Here is a 20,494-nt window from a genome sequence, read left to right as displayed (position 1 = left end):
CAACTACAACTAACGTTACTGTTTGGATTAACGTTAGCCTGGACTTTTTAAATATAACTCCGATTGTATTTGCCTGAAAGAAGAATGTCATATACACCTATGATAACTTGAGGGTAAGTAAATCATAGGCTTGGTTTCATTTTTGGGTGAACTAACGCTTTCAGCATTCATTTTCAACAGAGTTTCGCGTCGGGGTCCTGATCACTCTGTCGGGGTTTATTCTGCGATAACAACCGGCTGGGTGTACATTATCCCTTACTTAACTAATGAACCTTATTGTTAAGTGTTACCGCAGTTATGTATATTTGTTAATGTTAATTTCAACATTTACTAATGCATTATTAAAATCTTGTTAACAGTAATTAATGTGAATTAACTTACTAACTAACATGAACAAACCATGAGCAACTGGGTTTTTATTAACTAACATTAACAAAGATTAACTAATGCTGAACAGAGGAGTTGTTCATGGTTAGTTCATGTTAACTAATGCATTAACTAATGTTAACTAATGCAACCTTATTGTAAAGTGTTCCCAACAACAAAACTGTTGCACCAATGTCGATTGTCAATATTTTTTTTCTTTTGTGCCCTGAACAAAAATTATTTTTATTATGTATATAAAATGTTTAGTATTGCCACATTATAGGTACATGAAAGTAATTCTCCAACATTTGAAAGTATAACATAGCAAACAAGTTTCCTTTCTCTTCAGGTGAAAGTGCGAGAGAAACCCTGTGCTCAAAATGGGGTGAGTAATGGCAGCAGTCCTCCATTAATGGGCATTTCTGATGGAAATGACAGAAAATCCCATGCAGAACTTCAAAAGCTGCAAGAAATGTTGACCCACCGTGATAATGAGATCAGTATCCTTTACTCATCTTAATAATAATAGTGTCTGTATGCATGTATGCACTAATTTGTTAACAGCTGAATTTGTGTAACATGATGCAATACAAATAGCTGTCAATGATGATACTTATTTCTCTGAATAAGAATGAAATGTTTTGTAGTTTACATCAATTTTACGGTTTTCATACATAGTTATGAATGGATTTCTGTGGATTCTTGTGGCCTCTATTTGTTTCAGCCACCACTAAAGATCCTAAGGCATTTTTGGCGGGCCAGGCCTAAAACTTAGGAATTAGTCTCAAGAAAAGTGAAGGTCAGAAACTGTGTGTGGACCAATGAGAATTCCTGCCTTTGTTGCCCTCTTATATGTCTCTGTCAGTTGTCTCAGAATCCTTATTTGATGGCAATGGACATTTGTTTGTGCTAGTTTACCAAGATCCAAGTGTCAAAGAGGGGCCCTACATTATACTGGGCCTTGGAATGTGCTGTTCACAACAAAATGATTTGAACTCTAATCTGATTCTCAAGTTAAACTCACTAATGCTCTAGTGGCCATGACTAACAGTCTACCAGAGTAGAATAATGAATGAATAGTGACTTAAATTTTGATCTGTTCTTCACACAAATATTTCATATTGATTTAGAAAACTTGGAATATTGTAGATAGTTTATTTTATTTATAATGTTTTTATATTGTTTTTGCTTTCTTTTTGAAACTCCACAGATCCAGTCCACATTCATTCAAATTATATTGATCAGAACTCTCCAGGGCAGTGGCCCTCCGGGGCCAGATTTACAGAACCCTGAACTACATTCTCGTCTTGTTCTTACAGGAATGATGTTTTTCCATTTGATTGATTGTTTTACATTTGATTCTCTTTGTATCACACATATCTCCAGTCTGAAACAAATTATCCTTAATTTAAGCCTCTCAGGTATATTAGTGAACATGCTCAAGAGAGAAAAGAGGAAAGTTCAAGATGTTACTTCCCAGCTGGCACAGTTACACAATCAAAACCCCTTAACATGCAGTTCACAGTCACCTACAGCTCTACAGGTGGAGGAGAGTGAAAAATGTGACACCCCTATTGATTACACTCATAATCATCATGTGATAACCAGAAAAAGGGGTAAGTGACCACAAACCAAATATTTATGTCCCTATGTTACATGTGTTATGGGTGTCAGATGCAGCAGAGAAGAGGAGATCCAAGACTTCCAAACAAAACTGGCTTTATTCAAAACAAACTCAAAACAGCCCATCAAAAACCATTATCTAACGTGAGACCGGACAAAGACAGAGGCCGTTTCTCAATATGCATACTTGTCTGTAATTGTGTTCTCGTGGACTTGTGAAACGTCATCAGTCGCTGCCCAAGTACTGTTTCATTTCAAAGTTCACATCTAGCCAAGCAGCCTACAGTTAAAATCCCTGGATGTGCCCTTGATCTGCCCCTTTTATCGAGGATGCATCAAGAGGAGACATCCCAGAATGCATCTCGCACCGACCAGCAAGCGTCAATCAATAGCGGTTGAGAAATCCACCGTAATTTAAAAATACTACTGTTCATGTGTCAAAAAATGTAGTTTTAAGAGAATGTACTTGTTTAATGATTAAATATGTGGTTTATTTATAAAGAGAGCGCATATTTGACAGATCCGCGGGTGCTAAGCGCTCGTTAACCCGCCGAGAGCAGTCTTTTCTCGGCTAGACCTTCTGATGTCTGCCGCTGACTCTGGTGTGGTTAAACATCAGATATCAGAAACATGAGAAAAGAGGCAGGGTTGCGTTTTATATTTCATTTTGTTATAAATGTAAATGCCTAATCAAGGTATGAGTTGCCTGAACCACATTTGTGTGGCTATATTATGTTTAAGTTTTATTTTTTTATGGAGAAAAGAGAAGAGTTTGTTATGACATATTTCGTTATGTATCTAACAAAATGAAATATAAAAAACCTGCCTCTTTTCGTTTACATTAATAATAATAATAATATGTGGTTCAGACAAGTGTGCATGTGATTTTCACTCTAATAAAATGAAATATGGCATAAAACACAGCCAGTCTCTTTTTGTTAAATGTCAGTTTATGTGTGATCAATGATATAAGAGTATAAATAAAAGGTATATGGAATAAGAAGCTATACAAGAAATAAAGCGAACAATCCAGTCAAACAAAGTTACTGTATGCTATTTACAACAGTTAAGTTAATAGCCTAAAATAAAAAACTTCACTCTGCCATCAGCCAAAACGATCTGTCAGGGAAACAGAGGTTAGATTGATTAGATTTAGATAGATTAATGAGACCAAAGATCGGCCATTAGATCTACACAAGACAAATTATATTTCATGTTTAACCACCAGAGACATAATAGTCAGCGGCAAACATCAGAAGGTCTAGCTGAGAAATGGCTGCTCTCAGCAGGTTAACGAGTGACTAGCACCCGCTGGACCGACTGGATCTCATAACTCTGAAAGCACCAGATCAAATTGCCAAATAGGCACTCTCTTTATAAATAAACCACAGATTTGAGCTTTAAACAACTACTTTGTTGCCTGAAAAAGTCTTAAAACTACATTTTGTGACACATTAACTGTAGTATTTTTTAATTGTGCGGGTTTCTCATCCGCTGTTGCCCTTACTGGTCAGTGCGAGATGCATTCTGGGATACCAGACTGTGAAGTCTCAAGTCACCTCTCGATGCATCCTCGATAAAAAGGAAGGATCAAGGACACATCCGGGGATTTGAAGTGTACTTGGCTAGATGTGAACTTTGGGTAGCAGTTAGTTAACTTGTTAGTTAATGATGAACTAATCATTTACAAAACATTCATAAATGATTATCAAGTGATATGCTAACATTTTATGAATGTTTTGTAAATTCCATTACAAGTCATTTACAAGTGATTAGTAAATGATTATTTAATGATTTATGAAACATGACTATGCATTCATAAATGATTAACGAGAGATTTGTAACGAGTGATTATATAACTATTTAATCAAGCTATCGTAGGTGTATTTGACATTCTTCTTTCAGACGAATACAATCAGAGTTATATTTAAAAAAATACCCTGGCTTTTCCAAGCTTTATAATGGGAGCTGTTACTGTAGTCAGTGGCTTATAGTTTAGTTCATAAAATTATAAATATGGATATTTTGCTGACACAAGCGCATCACTTTGCTTCAGATGGCCACTATTAACCCTTTGGAGCCATATTGATTACTTTTATTTTGGATGGATGTGCTGTTTGTCCTTCAAAATCCATTCAAATTACTATTCACTCCCATTATAAAGCTTTAGTAGATTCAGTTATAAGTAATTTACAATTGATTAGTTAATGATGAACTAATGATTTACAAAACATGACAATGCATTTCCTAAATGTTACTAAATTGTTACATGTTTGTATATTTTGTAGATTCAGTTATAAATTATTTACAAGTTATTAGATAATGATAAACTAACCATTTACAAATCATGATTATACATTCATAAATGATTAAGTATAATATGCTAACAATTTGCAAATCTATGGTAAATCTTTGGTAAATCTATGGTATTTTTTGTCTTTAAAAAATAGCATATCATAAAATAATCAAACAGATCCTTAGTAAATGGTTATTAAGTTACTAGTTAATATATTATTAATCACTGAAATGTCAGTGTACCATTATCCCAATTAACAATTGTTAATCATGAACAAATGATGATCAAACCATTAGTAGATAATAAATATATAATTTATTGATGAATCATAAAATTTTTAAGCTGGTCTGTTAAAACCCACAAAATGCATTTATAAATTTATGCATTTATATTTTAAAGAATGATAAATGACTAATTGTGAAATGCTGTTTCATGCATACTGAGCTTTTTACACTGTTAAAGACTTGGATCCCATCCTAAACATAGACAAAGTTTTAAAAACTAAGTTGGACGTTTGATGGAGTATTTCTGTGTCAAAAATACTCCTTCTGGTTTCTCACAAGTTCCGGAGAGTTTTTTCCGAATATGGGTCCGCTTGACGTCGACAGAGCGTCCTTGTACGGGCCATATGGGCTCTTCTCCCGGAAGGGTGCGTGCGCGTGACTAGAGCAAATGCACGCCCATAAACACTGTTCTCAAGGTGCAGACTTGAAAGTAAACGCCCACGGCTAGGATTGGATAAGATTTGCATATTTTTATGAGCTTCAGCTCTGCTGTCATATATATGCCCCTGTCAGTTCAGTTCACATGAAATTCTCTCAACCACAGGGCTCGTAAACATCTTTATCAAGCAAACACAATGATTTATTTCTCATCCACCCGCGATTGATTGGAATATTATTTTCTTTTTACATGGGCCGCACAATTGGTCGATATAAACGCGAACCCCGCGCACACACACACACACACACACACACACGTGCGCAACCAGATCAAGAAAGAATTTTTTGCAGACACACAGCCTACTATTACTACATATAAAAAAGATGTTTTACTCACATAAGTTTGTCAGATCCAGTATAGAAGGCACAACATTGTGTCTGCAAATCCAGCACTTGAGGCTTGTTTACAAACGATTCCACAGTGAAATGAAGCGAACAAACAAGTACACTGTTTTCCCCACATGAGCTGGAACTTCATTAAAATTAAATGAAATATCACACATTCCTAACATTATGATCCGAAGGAAGCTTATGCAGCGACTGTGTTCTTCCACAATATCTTGCTATCTTTTTCCACATTGTTATTGCTGCTGGCTAGTGATCCGAACAGCTCCATGAGTCTGTGGGTGGGGCTACTTAAATTACAGGTTCTGTAGAGGTGTGTTTTGTCCTGTGATGACGTAAGGATGAAGTACACAATCATTATCTGGGCCTGGTGTCTATAAAAGCTTTTCTTTGACTAAAAAGGAAGTTTTCAGCTTTGAAACTTAGAGGATAATCTTATATTACCACAACCTTTTATACATGAAAAGCTCAAGGGAAAGTTGATTTCTCAATTCATCACCCCTTTAATATTATAATGACGTGCAAGTGTCTGACCATAGCTATTTAAATCCTTCAACTTCAATGACTGTTTATTTAAAGGGGTGATGAATTGAGAAATCAATTTTCCCTTGAATCTTTGATATATAAAAGTTAATAGGGAATGACCGTTTTGCCCTGTGAGGGCGGTGACAAAATCTAGCGCAATGTGGGACCAGGCTCTCGAAGGAATAGACAGTCTTACCCGTGGAACAAACCGAACATGCCAACATAAATTTCCAGATGTCCCGAGACATACCAGGCCACCAAAACCATTGCTTAACCAAAAACATGGTTCTATTAACTACTGGATGACAAGCTACATTGGAACTATGACCCCATCGAATCATGTTGGACTGAACTCCCGCAGGCACGAATAATCGATTCGGTGGGCCACCGGGTGGGGGCTTTACCCCTTCTAAGGCTGAGTTGACCTTCGCTTTGACCACCTATGTGAGTGCAGAGATGATGAGTCTCTCAGGAAAAATGCGCTTTGGAGTAGACGGGCGATCAGAGCCGTCAAAAACATGAGACAAAGCATCGGGTTTGATGTTCCATTGCCTGGCAATAAGCAATGGAAAAAAAACATGGGTACATCTTGTCGTCCAAAGACGAGCAGTGGGAAAGAACCGCTCCTACCCATACCTCTGATTCATCCACCTCCACCACAAACTGGTGTGATGGATCAGGGGCAACAAGAATAAGAGCTGAAAGTAAGTGGCTCTTAAGTTTGGAAAATGTAGCTTCGGCTACACCATACAACCTGAACGTCATTTTGGGGGAGGTCAATGCTGTCAGAGGCATGGATAGTTGGCTGAAATTACGACTGAAACGTCTATAAAAATCGGCAAACCCTAGAAACCTCTGCAGGGCCTTACAGGAATCCGAAGTTGGCCAATCTATCACAGCCGTAACCTTGTTGGGATCCATGCACATTCCCTTGGATAAAACAATATGCCCTAGGAATGGAACAGACTGTGCATGGAAAGCACATTTCTCCGCCTTGACTAAAAGCCCATTCGCTAGCAACCTCTGGAGCACTAGTCTGACATGCTGGACATGTTCCTGGAGAGACAAGGAAAATATCAGAATGTTGTCCAGGTAGACATAAATATACCATGTCTCCCAGCACGTCATTAACTCGTGCTTGGAAGACTGCAGGGAAGTTGGACAGCCTGAAGGGCATGACCAAATTTTCAAAGTGACACCTGGGGGTATTAAACGCAGTCTTCCAACCCCCCCACACACACACACCTTATGCAGACCAAATAATAAGCATTGCGTAAATCCAGTCTTGTGAATATCGATGCTCCCTGCAAACTCTAGAAGGCTGAAGACATCCATGCAAGATTGTAGGGACCCATTCTTCTTACCCACAAAAAAAGAACCCTGCCCCCACTGGAGAAGAAGAAGATGAACTTGGATGCTAGCAAATCAGAAATGTATTTCTCCATGGCCTCCCTTTCTGGAATATAAAGTGAGTATAACTTGTTCTTAGGTGGAGATGTACCTGACATAGTCATAAGGACGATGAGGAGGAAGAGAAGCAGCCTGGGACTTACTGAACACTTCCCTCAGGTCAAGGTACTCCAGGTTAGACAAATTCACCATCTCAGAACTAGACACAGACGGACGAGCAGACAAAAGACAAGAGGCATAATACTGATTACTCCAGGCAGAAACAGAATTGTGTCCCCAGTCAACCCTGGGATTAACTTAACCAGCATGAGGGGTGTGTCGGTGATGAAAAATTGCAAAGTCTCAGTGTGGTTGCACACTGAGAAGCAGTGTCAATGCGACAGGGTCAGTGGCGTGTGTAATGGTGGAGAGTGTCTTTCTGTTGAGGGCTTGAACAGCGATGGGTTTGTTGAGAGGGTTAAGAGGTATCTGGAGGTGAGTGGCTAAAGAAAAATGTATACAATTACCCTCCGCTCCGGAGTCCACAAATGCTTGACATTCCTGTGACCGGCCTGCCCATTGCACTTTTCCCGGGAGGAGAGTCGCGGATGAGGATTTACCCAATGAAGCTCCATCTGACAGTAGCCTCCCTTCTACTGTCGGGCTTGATCTTTTAATGGACAGTTATTGAGGAAATGCCACGCCACAATAGAGACAATTTCCCTCAGCTCTACAACGCTCTCTCTCCTCCAGAGAAAACCGAGCTCGACTCACCTGCATGGGCTTGGGATTGTTTCTAACACGGTCAGCCAGCCCATGCAGGAATCTGTCCCACTGCGCCTTTTCGTTCTCTGCGCCATCATGTACTTTGAGACGAGTGCTTGCCTTGACGTAAGTCAGAAAGTTTGCGACCCACCACTGCTCTATGGAACATTAATCAAATCTCCTCCGTTGCAGTATTGATGGTCATTCTCCCAGACCGCAGTTCCCCAGACAGCCGTAGGACCCGATAGCAAGTTGATTACCAATGCCATCTTATCTCTCTCCATTGCAATCATAGCTTGCTGTAGCAAGAAGAACAGAGGCGGTCTGCATAACTCTGGCTCACCTGCATATCTCTCTGGTGTTGGTATTCAGGGGCTCTTGTTAACTGATGCCGGCGACTGGGTTGAGGGGAATGGACGGAGGGCTGGGCTGGGCGCAGTGGTTGATGTTAGCTGTTTGATCTGTGTCGTGAGCTCGGACACCTGCTTCACTATTGCCTACACCGCCCGTGCATTCGCAGCCACCAACTCCTCCTGTCGCTCCATGCTTTGATTGTTATCAGACAGGTACTCTTGTAGTTAAGCCATTTTCACTGGATCCATGATATGGCCAGATCGTTTTGTCACGTGCACTAGCAGAAATAAACAGAAAAATCCAAATGCGAATAACAGTGTTTTATTACTGTGAATAAAACACAGCAAATTGACTGAAGGCAAGAAGCAGCAAAGTCACTGAAGGAAAGAAGCAGTAGAGTCACTGAAGGAATGACAGCAGATTCCAGGGTGGACAATCCATGAAGCGGGAGGCAAGGGCAGACACGGTTGTCAGGATCCAGGAACAGGAGCAAAGATATCCCACGACAACACAGGAAAAGGACAGGAACCCACAGGACACATTGCAACGATCTGGCCTCAAAGCTGGGTTAAACACACATATAAATAAGCCAGGTAATGAGGTGAAGCAGGGGAGAGTGATCATGTAATGGGTAATCAGTGACCACGCCTCCAACAACACCATACAACACAGACAGAATGAGACAATGAATTCATTAACCGTGACATAAACATGCCGAAGATAGCAAGATATTGTGCTGTACTTGGTTGCAGAAGAACACAGTCCCTGCATAAGCTTCCTTCGGATTCTAATATTAGGAATGAGTGGATTTGTTTGTTTAATTTCACTGCAGAATCGTATGTAAATAAAACACAGGTCGATACTGGATTTGCAGAAATATTGAGATTAAAACACAATGCTGTGCCTTATATTGGATATAAGGGAATACAGGAATGGTGCAACACACTTATGTGAGTAAAACCTTTTTTTTATTATTTTTTTATATGTGATAGTATTGCATTGTTACAGATCGTATTGACTATCTGTACGTATCCAATAGATCATACCTTAGCATGCTGTCACATAAACATCATTAGTTGACCTCAGGCAACATTATAAAAATGCCAGGTCATGACACCTTTAAATAGAAGGTGTCCGCCCGACAGCATTGATTTTTTTTATTTTTATTTTTTTTTATCAACAACAACAACAATATATAATAAAATGGTTGGTCACTAGATGGAGAGCAATCTATATGACCTTATTGTGTTCCTACCTGACTTAAGCTCAAGTTTCACATTAATTGTAAGTTCTGTCAGGACCACTATCGTCAACAATGATTGACAATTGACATACAGTTTAAATTGGCAGTATGGTTCTGTTCTTGTCAAGAACTCCCTACTCATCCAGGCACCCTAAAATGTATAAACGCCCCCTCGGGTTTACAGAACAGAACCAACATAAATGTATTGCAGATATCATTAAAGGTCAATGATTTTAATGTACAACATAATTTGAGAACAATTATTCTTAACTTAAACTAACTATGTATTTTTTCTCCTTAAGTGCCGGAATTATCTGTGGGTCAGCAGGCAGCATTTGAAGTCTTTCTGAGGGACCATGAAGACCGTTTAACATTTGAAGATAACAAGGCTGTGTTGCAACAAAGGTCAGTGTGTGCTACAGTGTCCGGATCAGTGTTGTGCAAGTTACTTCTAAGCTGTAATACATAATAGATTACTTGTTACTATTATTTAAAAGTAAAGCTTTACATTACAATATTACTGTAACAAGACTTGATGAGTTAATGAAGGAAGGAGACAGGGTCGGCGTGTTGCAGAACGTGTGGTCATTTTTATTTCTCTTTTCACCAAAACAAAATAGCACTCTCAGTGCTCTCCACAAGGTCTCTTCACAATCAGGGTTCACTCTGTACAGCAGTTCACAGTCCCAGCCACACTTTACCACAGCCTCTCTCTCTTGTTCCCCGGTTCCAGCTAGCTTTTTTTTGGTCCACATGCCAATCACTGCAACGAGACACAGGTGAATGTAATTTTGCATATTACACAGCTTGTCTCCTGATTGGACACAGACCTCGCTGAGACATGCCCCCATGCCCCACAGTTAAAGGGATCCCATGGTGTTGAGACTTGTATGGCTTAATATAACATAAATGATGTCTCTTACTGAATTATGTGGTAGAAAACCCATGAAAGATCTACGTTATTTAAAAAATCGATTTTATATTTGGACCATGGGCGGCGCCATTTTGTTTGCGTTCTAGGTTGATGACGTAGAGTGGTTGAACTCCTCAATCAGCTGGCGTTACCCGTTGCTATTTTTACCACAACGCAACTCGAAAATTGTTTCAGAGTTAAACAAAACAAATGAATTGCTTTGTAATTGTACTTAAAACACACTCAAACATACATGTGCACACAAACTCACCTACACAAGTCACAAACAGATCGGCGGGCGCGCACACACACACACACACCTGACTGCTCTGTCTCAATCGCATGCATCATCACCAAAACATCCTGCCTCTCTTCCTCACGTTACTTTATCCCATCGTCCTACCTAGATATTTCCCTCTGCTGGTCACATTAGGCATTATAGTTAATCTACTATTAACAGTCTATCTAGGGAACAGGATGTGTTGAACAGGATATCAACACAGGGAATAGATTGAGGGTTATGAATGCGCGCGCAGTGCGTGCGTGTGTGTGTTCGCGCCGATCTGTTGGGGTGTGTGTGTGTGTGTGTGTGTGTGTGTGTGTTCGCGCCGATCTGTTGGGGTGTGTGTGAGTCTGTGTGAGAGAGAGAGTTTGTGTGCACATGTATGTTTGAGTGCGTGAAGTCGGACAGCTGTTGTGTGTAAATCGGCTGTACACTGCGGTGCAACGTGAGACTGAATGACTGCACTCGAACATGTCCACTATGATGTCGGACAACACTACAAATGTCCGTCCCTTCAAATAATGCCTTATTTAAGGGTATAGGGTCGATTTCAGATTCAGCCCCTGTCGTGGAGACTGAGCAGCCCAACATCTCGAATGAGACAGAGCCTGTCGTGTGCGCGCCCGCAGATCTGTTTGTGACTTGTGTAGGTGAGTTTGTGTGCACATGTATGTTTGAGTGGATACAAACACAAATATATATATTGCTATATTTTGTTGTGGTTTTATGTTCTTATGTACAGAGCTTTGAGAAGCTGCTTTTAAAGGCACTATATAAAATAAAGTTATTATTATTATTATTATTAAAGTTATTACTTTCAAAGTACCACCTTATTTTTATTCAAACTTCATCAGTTTATTGTCAAAACATGGCAGATACAGACATGTGAATTGAATCCTGATATTTTCAAAACTGTTGCCGTGGCAACATGTTAAAGTCTAATAATCGTTTTGGGAGTTTTTGATACTCTTAGCATGCTTGAAATCGCATGAAACTCGACACACACATTAGACATGCTGTTTAGAAGATGCACCCAGAGAAAAAACTATTTGCTCATTGGTTGCTTTTTCTAAGCTCAGGAGACATAGTTGTGATTCTCCAATATTTCTTGATTTTAAAATTCCTAAGGAGAAACAAATATAGATGCAAATGAGAGATGTCTAAGAGAGTCAAAAATGAGATTGTGGTCAGAAAAGCTTGGAAAATCTCTTTATTGACTAAATTGGGTGTCAGCTTTGTCTTTCCATGTTTCTCCTAAAATCCTGAGACACAAGAAATATCTGATACTTAATTGAGATTCTTATTTAGCTCTTGTTGTAGTATCAGCAGTGTCTTAGATGTTTCTCCTAAAATCCATTAGGAGAAATAAGAGTAGACACAACTGAGTCAAGAGAAATATCTGATACATAATTGAGATTCTTATTTATCTCTTGTTGTAGTGTCAGCAATGTCTCAGATGTTTATCCTAAAATCCATTAGGAGAAATAAGAGGAGACACAACTGAGACATGATAAATATCTGAGAGAAAGTAGTGCAAAATGAGAAACATGGCTTTATTGTCTTGCTGTAATCTCTTTCAAAACTCCATTATAAAAAATATTTTCAGAGTTTTTTTTTTTTTTTTTTTTTACTACTGCAAGGTCCCAAGAGGGTACGAGGGGGCTGCGAGGAGGATTCAGTCTCCTCGCCCCTAAGGCACCTGATGATCAGGTCGTGCTGGCCTACCTTTTTGTTCTCCAAGAGCTTGTGGTGGGCAGAAATTGCTCCAACCCTTCTTGGATGAACAAGAGCACAGACCTAATCGGGCATTTCCAGGGATCTTCTTGGCAAGAAGAACACCAGGTGACGAAGGGGTTCCACTTCAATGCATAGGTGTGTCTGGTAGACTCTGCCCTAGCGTAAGTGATGATAGCTACCACCACAGGTGGCAGTGTACTCAAACCTGCCGTATCCCATCAGGGAGCCACACGTGGAGGTTCCAGAGATTGGGACACGGGTGCCACGGAGTGCCCCGTCTCTGAGATAGGAGGTCCTTCCTCGGAGGAATAGGGAGGGGCTGTCGCAAGGAGTAAGAGTTCTGGGAACCAGGTCCGGCTGTGCCAATATGGGGTGACCAGAAGGACCTGCTCCTTGTCTTCCCTGATCTTGCACAAAAGCTGTGCAAGAAGGCTCACTGGGGGGAACACATACTTGCTTAGGCCCCGTGGCCAGCTGTGCGCCAGTGCATCCGTGCCAAGCGTGCCCTCGGTCAGGGAATAATACAGGCTGCAGTGGAATGAGTCATGGGAGGCAAACAGATCTACCTGTGTGTCGCCGAACTGATCCCAAATCAGCTGGACCGTCTGGGGATGACAACTTGTTGACTGCCCGTTTCAGTTCTTCAAGTTCAAGTTTATTTAAATAAATTGTATTTATATAGCACATTTCCCACAGCCCCCAGGCTGACCAAAGTGCTTTTCAGAAGAGCAAGAATAGCTCGCATACATAGAAATAAAACAAGAACAGAGTAAAAATAAATAAAAACCACAACTTTTAAAATTGAGCATATCAGGGTAATCCGTACACAAAAAAAAAATAGAAAAGTTTTTAACAGGGACTTAAAAATAGACAGGGAAGGGACTAGCCTGATCTCTAAAGGCAGGGTATTCCAGAGTCGCGGCCCTGCTACTGCAAATGCACGCTCACCTTGATGCTTTAGTCTAGCGCGTGTAACGACCAACAAAGCCTGATCACAAGAACGGAGGCTTCTGGAAGGAGTATAGAAGTGAAGGAGTTCTGATAGATAGACAGGCGCTTTGTTGTGAAGGAATTTATAGACAGAAGAGGAGAATTTTAAACCCAAAATATGTGTAGATTCACTGATCCACTGATTAAAATCATTGATAATATTAAGAAACTCGTGTGATAAGGGGTTAGAAGGACAGCAGACACGAACATTAAAGTCGCCCACCAATAGGAAGCGGTCATAATTTATGGCAATATTGCCAATCAGTTCAGGGAAATGCTGTATAAAGTCCTTAGCAGAGTGCGGAGGACAATAAATCACCACTAAACATACAGGACCGTTCCAGTCCAAGTGAAGAAACTGAGCTTCGAAACTGGAGAAGGCCGTTCCAGGGACCAATCAACAGCATGCAGAGAGCGGGTTCTTTAAAATAGTTACTATGCCACCCCTGCAGTGCTCTTCCTATTTGATGCTGCCGCTGCAGTGCTCCACAATTTGATGCTGCAGTGCTCCACAATTTGACGCTGCTGCTGCAGTGCTCCACCAATTTGATGCTGCCGCTGCAGTGCTCCTCCTATTTTGATGCTGCCGCTGTAGTGATCCACAATTTGATGTTGCCGCTGCAGTGCTCCTCCAATTTGATGCTGCCCCTGCAGTGCTCCTCTGTTTGATGCTGCCGCTGCAGTGCTCCTCCTATTTGGTGCTGCCACTGCAGTGCTCCACCATTTTGATGCAGCCGCTGCGTGCTCTGCAATTTAATGCTGACGAATCAGTGCTCCTCAATTTAATGCTGCCACTACAGTGCTCCACAATTTGATACTGCTGTTTCAGTGCTCCGCCAATTTGATGCGGCGTGCTTCCCTATTTGATGCTGCCACCACAGTGCTCCACCAAATTTGATGCTGCCGCTGCAGTGCTTCGCAATTTGATACTGCTGCTGCTGTGCTCTGCCAATTTGATGCTGCTGTGCTTCTCCTATTTGATGCTGCCATTGCAGTGCTTTGCTAATTCGTGACTGCTGCTGCAATCCTTTGCTTGATACTGCCGCTGCAATTCCCAGTGCTTCAACATTTTTTGATACTGACACTGTAGTGCGCCTCCAATTTGATTCTGCCGCTGCAGTAGTTCTCAATTTGATACTGCCGCTGCAGTGCTCCGCCAATTTGATGCTGCAATGCTTCTCCTATTTGATGCTGCCACTGCAGTGCTTTGCTTGATGCCGCTGCATTACCCCGCCATGTTGAGACTGCCGCTGCAGTGCCCCGCCATCTTAAGACTGCCACTGCAGTGCCCCGCCATCTTGAGAATGCCACTGCAGTGCCCCGCCATCTTGAGAATGCCGCTGTAGTGCCCCGCCAATTTGAGACTGCTGCTGCAGTGTTTTGCTCAATACTGCTGAATTGCCCCGCCATTTTGAGATTGCCGGTGCAGTGCCCCGCTTTTTTGAGACTTCCACTGCAGTGCCCCGCCATTTTAATATTGCCGCTGCAGTGCCCTGCCAATTTGAGACTGCCACTGCAGTACACCACCATTTTGAGACTGCTGCTGCAGTGCCCCGCCAATTTGAGAGACTGTCGCTGCAGTGCCCCGCAAATTTGAGAATGCTGCTGCAATGTTTTGCTCAATGCTGCTGCATTGCCCCGCCATTTTGAGATTGCTGTTACAGTGCCCTGCCATTTCAAGACTGCTGTTGCAGTGCACCGCCAATTTGAGACTGCTGCTGTAGTGCCCTGCCAATTTGAGAATGTTGTTGCAGTGTTTTGCTCGATGCTGCTGCATTGTCCCGCCATTTTGAGACTGCCGTTACAGTGCCCCGCCATTTCGAGACTGCTGCTGCAGTGCACCACCAATTTGAGAATGCTGCTGCAGTGCCCTGCTCGATGCCAGACTGTTGCTACAACACCTCACCTGTTTCATAAACTGCCACAACAGTTACCTACCTCAGTGCTGCTGCAGTGCCATCTTCCATTCAGTCTATTTTCCAATTTTGGGGGGTCTTTTGGAATAATTATGCAGATTCCTCAAAAATCATGAGCTGTTCAAATTTCCATAATTCTTGCTTGCTGTCTATTTCTGAATTATGTTTTTGGCGGGCAATCGGAGCTCGGAAGAATATCCTCTCCGAGCCCCTCTATAGCAGACAGCAAGCCAAATCGGTTTACCACTTTCACTAAGATTATATGGGCACACAAACTCGTGAATATTAATTAACCTTCTAGTATTTTCTGAGGAGTGTCTCCCTTTTATAAAGCCAGTCTGATCGGGGTGTATCAAGGATGACATCTCAGATTTTAGTCTAGCTGCCAATGATTTTTAAATGATTTTTAAATCTAAATTGATTAATGATATTGGACAGTAGTTGGAACATTGAGTGGGATCCTTTGGTTTTGGAATAAGAGAAATGTAAGCTGTATTCATATGATGAGGTATCTTTCCTGTCTCATAAATTTCACAAAAAACTTTAACCCCATGCCTGTCAAAGATAGCAGACGGCCCCAGATTACTTTACTGCTCGTTAAAACATCCCACTCTTGGCATCTGGCCAAACTCAGTATTAGACAGAATAAAGACTCCAGCTTTGATATTTGAACACTGTTTATGATAAACAGTGCAGTGACATATATGTCCGTTATTAACAATATTTTGAATGGAATATCACACGCACATTAATTCTCTCACTTTTGCACTGGCTCAGTTGTGTTCACACAGCTTGCAAAGAACAGCTTTAAGTTTAGCTCTTAGTTTAAAAGTGCTCATATTTGGATAAATATTGATTTATCATCACATGTTTGCTAAATATTTTGTCATAAGGAATACCATTTCTATCCATTTCTCACTGAATTATGCGATCTGAAGGAATTGAAGCTCTCTACGTGTCTCCTCTTTATGATATGCATCAGATATGAGTTATCAGGCATTCATTTGCACACTGACCTGTCAGTAATCTTTACTAGAAAAAGGCCTCTTTTTTATGAACAATATGAAATTATTTTTCATCTCATGGCAGATTTAGCTGTTTCCCTCAGTGTACATTTCTTCAGTACAGTTACTCTAAAACAAAACAAAACAACATATTATCCATTCCTTTTCAAAACATTTTTTTCTAAAAGTGAAGTTAATAAACGTAATTTCGGGAGGAAGTACGCCCATCTAATCTTTCAATTATTACCAAGGTATAAAACCAGCAGCTTACCTCTTCCCCTTTCTAGTTCCTGCAGCATTTGGGCTCGCCCAAACCCGCACGATGACTGACTTCCAGGAAATCGAATTGTTTCCCTCCGACGACGAACTTTCTAACGTGCCAGAGACACCTGCACGTTTTTCTCCAAACACCTTGGATCCTCCTTCACGGCACATTTCACCTGTTGATCGTCCAGGTCGCCGATCTCTCCGCTCCACAAGTCAGCACCAAAAACCTCGCTCAAGGAGACCTCTTTCTCCCCCTCCATCTAGATCATCACGGGGCTCGGCTGATCCTCGTCATGATTCACCTCGTCCTCCAGCATCTTCATCGTCATCATCATCATCATCATCTCTACCATCCTCTTCCGCAGCAAGCCCTTCAGTCCCTCCGGTTAAGAAATGGACCGTCAACGCGCTCAGGCAAGCGTTATCCAACGCGGGTATCCATTTCTCCCGGAAAAGTTCAAAAGCGCAACTTCACGATCTGCTCATGCGCTCCCACCAGAACACCCAGCGTCCTGCCAGCTCCATGCAAACATCAACGCAAGCAACCGTACGATCCATACGGGTCGCCTCCAACCCGCGACAGATTCAGCCAGCAGCCGCAGCTGCCACAGCTTCCTTGTCCGCCGCTGAAAGTGGCCGGGTGTCTGTCGCGGCCGCGAACATTAGTTCCGCGGTCTCTAGCGGTAGTTTCACGGCAGCTCCAACAGTGAACGTTACCTTCCCTCCTGCTACAGGTGAGTTGCACAGAGCTTCAGCTGTCCATGCCTCCAATACTTCTGCTCCTCCTGTATTCCATCCTCAGTTAAATCCATCTAGCCATGGAATAAATACAAATTTGAGGCTACCTGTACCAACTCCACAACTTCCCCCCTACCCCCCCTCTTCCATTCCACTCCCCTCCTCTATCAGCGCAGGCCCTAGCGTGAGGCTGCCTCCGCAAACGGTCATGCCCCCCCCTCCCTTCCCCCCCTCTCTGATTTCTCCTCTGCAATCTGTGCAGACCCTAGCGTGAGGCTGCCTCCGCAAACGGTCATGCCCCCCCCTTCCTTCCCCCCTCTCTCTGATTTCTCCTCTGCAGTCTGCGCAGACCCTAGCGTGAGGCTGCCTCCGCAAACGGTCATGCCCCCCCCCTCCTTCCCCCCTCTCTCTAATTTCTCCTCTGTAGTAAGCACAGACCCTAGCGTGAGGCTGCCTCCGCGAACGGTCATGCCCCCCCCTCCCTTCCCCCCCCTCTCTCATTTCTCCTCTGCAATCAGCGCAGACCCTAGCGTGAGGCTGCCTCCGCAAACGGTCATGCCCCCCCCCCTTCCTTATTCTGCCGTCTTTGGAGCCGATCAAAGCATGGGGTCGCACCCCCAAGCGATGTATAATCCAACTTTATTTCTTCCAGCTACCGCTTCCTCAACAGTTCCTCGACTCCCAACATATACTCTCTCAACTGCATCCACTCTTCCAGTTCCTCCCAACGCCCTTGCTATGAATCCACCCCCCGTCTCCACCCATCTACGGTCCCAGATTTTAGCAGGTGCAGACTTTGACCTCTCTTCTCTCCTTCCCTCTGTCTCTATAAGTGAACCCAATCGCACCCTCGACTTTGGTCCTTTGACTATCAATCTGAAAACCCCAAATTCCAAACCAAATCGCATCCTTACCATGGCTGAGTTTTGCATCGCGTTTGGTAGATATACAGAAATAATTTGCTCTGTCTTCCCCGCCAGACGTAAGGAGTTGAATGATTTTTTAGCGATCATCGCAGAATTGTCACACACTTTTGGCGGTACCCATTTCTTTACATACTACAGGCTTTTTTCAGCCAAATGTTCAGCTCGAGTCACCCAGTGGAATCAGTGTCCTTACTGGGGAGCTCTCGACTTGGAGCTGTACAATAAAGTTTTTCTGGGCTGCCGTAATGTGTCCTGCGTCCTGTGTAGCTCCGCCACACATGAGCCTTCCTCGTGCCCCCTCTTTAATCCCACCCCTCCAAGCAATACGGGCACTAATCCTGGCACCTCTCAAATCGTTAATTCCACGTCTTACGTACCACAGTCCAGGGGCGATTCGAAGAGCCGCAATTTTAGGTTCACTTCAGGCAGACAAGTATGTCATAATTTCAATCAGTTTGGTTGTACCAGACAACGCTGCAAGTATTTACATGTGTGTAATTTCTGTGGTGGAGCTCATGCTCGTTCTGTATGCCCTGTCTATCGCTCCTCAGCAAATTCTAATAAAGAATTTCGAAAGTATCTGTCTTCTCCCATCATTGTCTCCTCTCTAGCTCAGGAACTAGCTAACCATCCAGACAAAAACTTCACTCAATATCTACTCAAAGGTTTAGAGGAAGGCTTTAATCCGGGTCTGGAAAGCCTCCCTACCAGTAGTCTCATTTGCAAAAACCTTCAATCGGCAAACGCTGAACCTGAAGCAGTTGACACCTTAATAGCCAAAGAGCTAGAGTCAGGGTTCATGATCGGCCCCTTTGATTCCCCTCCTTTCAAACTTTTTCGGATAAGTCCCATCGGTGTTGCTACAAGGAAGTTCTCAGGGAAAAAACGCATGATCATAGATCTCTCGGCCCCCCACAACAATACTCAGCCAAGCATAAACAGCCTCATCCCACTAGAAGAATTTTCCTTGTGCTACCACAACATAGACCAAGCCATTCACCTAATCAAAAATGCTGGTTACGGAGCCTGGTTAGCCAAAGTTGATATCACATCCGCATTTAAAGTCATGCCCATTCATCCAGACTTTTGGCATCTTTTTGGCATTCGTTGGAGAGGGAAATTCTTTTTCGCAGTACGCTTAACTTTTGGCTGCAAGAGTAGTCCCAAAATTTTTGACATGCTGTCAGAAGCGCTTTGCTGGATCCTGCAAAACAACCATGCGGTCCCTTACCTAGTGCATCTCCTGGATGACTTTCTCACTGTCTCCCCCAGTTTTTTCCCTCCAGCAGCTCACCTTTCTACCATTCAGAATGTTTTTTCCACATTGGGAGTTCCACTCTCTCCAGAGAAGACACAGGGCCCTACCACATCTCTAGAGTTCCTCGGCATTAACCTTGACTCCGTCAAATTCCAAGCTTCCCTTCCAAAAGATAAAATCGACAGGATAATCGCTATCTCTTCCAACCTGCTCGAGGCACCTCAGTGCAGCAAACGAGATCTGCTATCCCTGCTAGGTCACCTAAACTATGCCATGCGTATAGTGCCTCAAGGCCGCCCTTTTATCTCACATCTGCTGTCTCTTGCATCGTCCATTCAGGAATTAGACAACACCATTTCCCTAACCCCATCTTGCCTTACCGACCTGAAGCTATGGATCATGTTTCTTAAACAATGGAACGGTCTGACCTTCTTTTACGATGACTTTCTATCTCAACCATGCGATCTTCCGCTGTTTACAGATGCCGCTCCCTCAGTAGGCTTCGGAGGTTTTTACAAGACCCACTGGTTCGCATCAACCTGGCCCCCCGAACTCTCCATGTCAAATCAACAAACTGCATCCTCAGCTCTTTTTGAGCTTTATCCCATCATCATAGCAGCACATTTGTGGGGTCACGAGTGGTCTTCAAAAAACATAGTAATGCACTGCGATAACCTCGCCACCGTACATTGCATCAACAAAGGTCTTTCAAAGTCCCCCAAAATCATGCCCCTCTTGAGACGCCTTACCTGGTTATCTGCCTGTAACCAATTCACTTTCAAAGCTGTTCACATTCCAGGACACCAAAACCAAATAGCTGACGCACTCTCTCGC

At 42.6% G+C, this 20,494-nt stretch overlaps 1 protein-coding gene across 1 annotated transcript in view; it reads left to right on the top strand.

Annotated features, from left to right (window-relative positions):
* Positions 1-20,494, top strand: part of kif6 (kinesin family member 6) — a 340,398-nt gene that overhangs the window by 162,453 nt on the left and 157,451 nt on the right. The window contains exons 12-14 of the mRNA XM_067456029.1: positions 716-866; positions 1,788-1,982; positions 9,931-10,033. Of these exons, the coding sequence (XP_067312130.1) occupies positions 716-866; positions 1,788-1,982; positions 9,931-10,033 (449 nt within the window). The remainder of the gene's footprint in view (positions 1-715; positions 867-1,787; positions 1,983-9,930; positions 10,034-20,494) is intronic.

The sequence above is a fragment of the Pseudorasbora parva genome, chromosome 10 (genome assembly GCF_024679245.1).
Source record: "Pseudorasbora parva isolate DD20220531a chromosome 10, ASM2467924v1, whole genome shotgun sequence".
Lineage (NCBI taxonomy): Eukaryota > Metazoa > Chordata > Actinopteri > Cypriniformes > Gobionidae > Pseudorasbora > Pseudorasbora parva.
Note: the sequence above shows the minus strand (reverse complement) of the source record. Positions and strands in the feature narration are given on the sequence as shown.